Source organism: Syzygium oleosum, unplaced genomic scaffold, assembly GCF_021117445.2.
Source record: "Syzygium oleosum isolate NSW1041296 unplaced genomic scaffold, Sole_v2.1 Sole_v2.07, whole genome shotgun sequence".
Classification (NCBI taxonomy): Eukaryota; Viridiplantae; Streptophyta; class Magnoliopsida; order Myrtales; family Myrtaceae; genus Syzygium; species Syzygium oleosum.
Window position 1 is genome coordinate 8,965,065 of NW_026607491.1, and position 2,516 is coordinate 8,967,580.

The 2,516-nt window shown below is 44.1% G+C and overlaps 1 protein-coding gene across 2 annotated transcripts; it reads right to left on the reverse strand.

The window, feature by feature from the left end:
- Positions 1–583: 583 nt before the first annotated feature.
- LOC115673207 (UPF0481 protein At3g47200-like) lies at positions 584–2,231 on the reverse strand. 2 transcript variants are annotated; one of them, XM_056313272.1, is made up of 2 exons: positions 1,219–2,231; positions 913–1,141 (listed from the first exon to the last, which is right to left on the reverse strand). In XM_056313272.1, exons 1-2 carry the CDS (start codon positions 2,123–2,125, stop codon positions 1,050–1,052), a joined length of 999 nt encoding a protein of 332 aa, XP_056169247.1. In that variant the 5' UTR covers positions 2,126–2,231; the 3' UTR covers positions 913–1,049. The 2 variants fall into 2 exon arrangements, with proteins under 2 accessions (XP_030451159.1, XP_056169247.1); XM_030595299.2 differs by having other exon boundaries at positions 584–2,231.
- Positions 2,232–2,516: the final 285 nt, after the last annotated feature.

Genomic DNA, 2,516 nt, shown 5'->3' on the forward strand with positions numbered 1-2,516 from the left:
TATTTCTTTTCTTGTTCGCTTTGATTTCCTTTAATTTCATTCCTTTGATTTCTGCACTGTTCTTTTAATTTCCTTTGATTTTCCGTTCCTTCGAATTTACTTTTGAAGCAGTTTACTTGTTGTCATTTAAATCAATCTAGCAAATTCCATTTCTCACTTTGCTCTCAAGAGCTGGCATGCCTTTTTAATATATCCATCATTCAATCCATCTTTGAAAAACCTATTTTCTGAAGAATTTGATCACTTTGTTGTCAAGTCAGAATTGGAGAACAAGCTTTAGTTAGTTTTCCCAATCACATATTTGCCAGAGTAGCCTTAGGTAGAAATAATTCCAATAATTGTGGTAGACAGCCAGAGTTGCTGCTATCAAAAATCGGAATTGAAAAGGGGGTTGATGTAGAGTTGGACATAGCATTGGAGGAGGATGTAACTAAGCATGATTTTCGTACAGATGGTTGACGAAAAAAATGCTCCTTGAACTATATTCTATAGGCCAAATGAATACAGACCGTTGATATGTGCTGTGACCACAATCTTTTGAGGAGAAAAACTTGCTTAGACGATGGAAGACTGACAAATGAGCTACAGCACCAAGGGGGAAAATAGTATTAGCATTATTGTCAAGAAGACTCGTGGCTGTACTCGAGCCATCTAGAACCTCAAAACATTTCGACCAAAGCAAAAAAAGAACCTCAAAACATATATCAAATTTTGCCCTAGGTTCACGTCTCCCCAAAAATGCGTTGCCGAGTGTCGGTTACTTCCGGGGACGGTAATACCCATAGACCGCATAAAATGCTTGAAGGACGGTAAGACCCAACAGAAGAATGGCAGCAATAGCCGACATGAAGGACCAAGGACTACCAAAGTATTTGTTCTTGAACCCCGTCCAAGTCATGCGGCATGGGCTTCGGTGGTATCTGTTCACTTGCCTAAATAACTCGGCCAAATAGCTTATCTTGATACTAAAAGCAATGTCCTTACCCAGATCATTGAAGAAAGTCGCGACCTCTGCATTCGATCCCAAATAATTCACTAGTAGTTGGTTCTCAGATAAGAGCTCTGCATCCGCTTCTGTGCCCACGAGACATTTCATAAAGATGATGTAACTGGTCATGTGCCTGGAGGAGTAGCAGTAACACTGCTCAAAGGCGATGCAGTTGGGTAAGAAGAAGCTCATGAAATCGTCTAGAGTCAAACGAGGGATTTGAAGTTCACCACGATTGAAATTGATGTCGAGTAAGTTCAAGTTGTCACCCTTCCTCAGCTTGCATTTAATCCCGGAGCGAAGAAGCTGCCTCGCTGATGGGATCAATTCTAAGCAGTCGTCATTGGCATTTACACCTTTTTCCACATCCCAATGGCCGACAAGACTCAGTCGGAACAAGTCAAGCAAGTGTTTGGCTTTGCTTACCGTGTAGAACTTCTCCAGTTGTCCCTCTGGCCTTTGAGCCGCGATGTTGAAGAATAGTAGCGCGAGCTCACTGAGGGAGCGTTGGTTGGCTTCATTCTCAGTGTTGCCATTCGATAAGTTGAAAACCTCTTGAAGGACAAAGAAAGGGATCTGGTTTTCGATCCGCAGAAGGTCCCTTATGAGGATGATGTACATCCATGGCGTTGCGAAGAAAGGATCGTCGAGATCAGGCTCAAATACTCCCCCACAGATGCGGAACACCTCGACAATAAAGCAGGCATCGAGGACCATCATCTCCACTAGAGCCGAGCTTTCACAATGAAGAAGCTCTGAGTAGCAATCCCGAATGTCATTCTCCCTCAATGCAATGGCATTGAAATAGTCGTCAAGGCCCACGCCGCTATTTTTAGTTCGTTCGAGGAGAGTGGAGAAGAATCGAGGTTTGTGCTGCTCGACCATATTCAGCCGTTGTTGGCCATGGTGGTATGGACCGATGGAGACGATTTGGGGCTCGTAAGCCTTCTCGTTTATCTGAAGCAGGCTTTGTGGGGCTCTGAAAATGCAGCAGGAGCGCTTACTGGCAGAGGGTTTCAGAAGAGTCGGCCATTGCTTGAACCGCATCTCCATGGAATATGACCATTTGCTCGGCACCCCGATCACATGGCAGTCCGTTTCTCGGGTGATCTGGTCTTGGTTTCCTCCTCCGGCCATTCGTACCTAAGGAAAAATCTGCAAGAAAAAAAAATCAAGGGAAAAATCTGCTGAAAAAGAAAGTTGCCTGAATCAGAATGTGCCGTTTGGGCCTGCACGAGAAGCTGTTCATTCAACCGCTAAGGTTCAAACAAGATTTCGCCAACAGTGACGAGGTGTTCATCATCCACCGATTTGTTTTTCTTTTTCTCTCTTCGATATAATGGTGGCTGTGCAAACCCTTACGGCACGATGCCAAAGCCCTTGAAGTTGAAGGGATTTTCAGCACGAGAACTGATCAGTGATTATGTGCCGACTGACTGACTGACTTGTTAGTTGCGACCCACACCGGAATTCTATATCCACCAGCACATATATATGTACACTAGTGTAAGAATTAGAAGGAAAACAT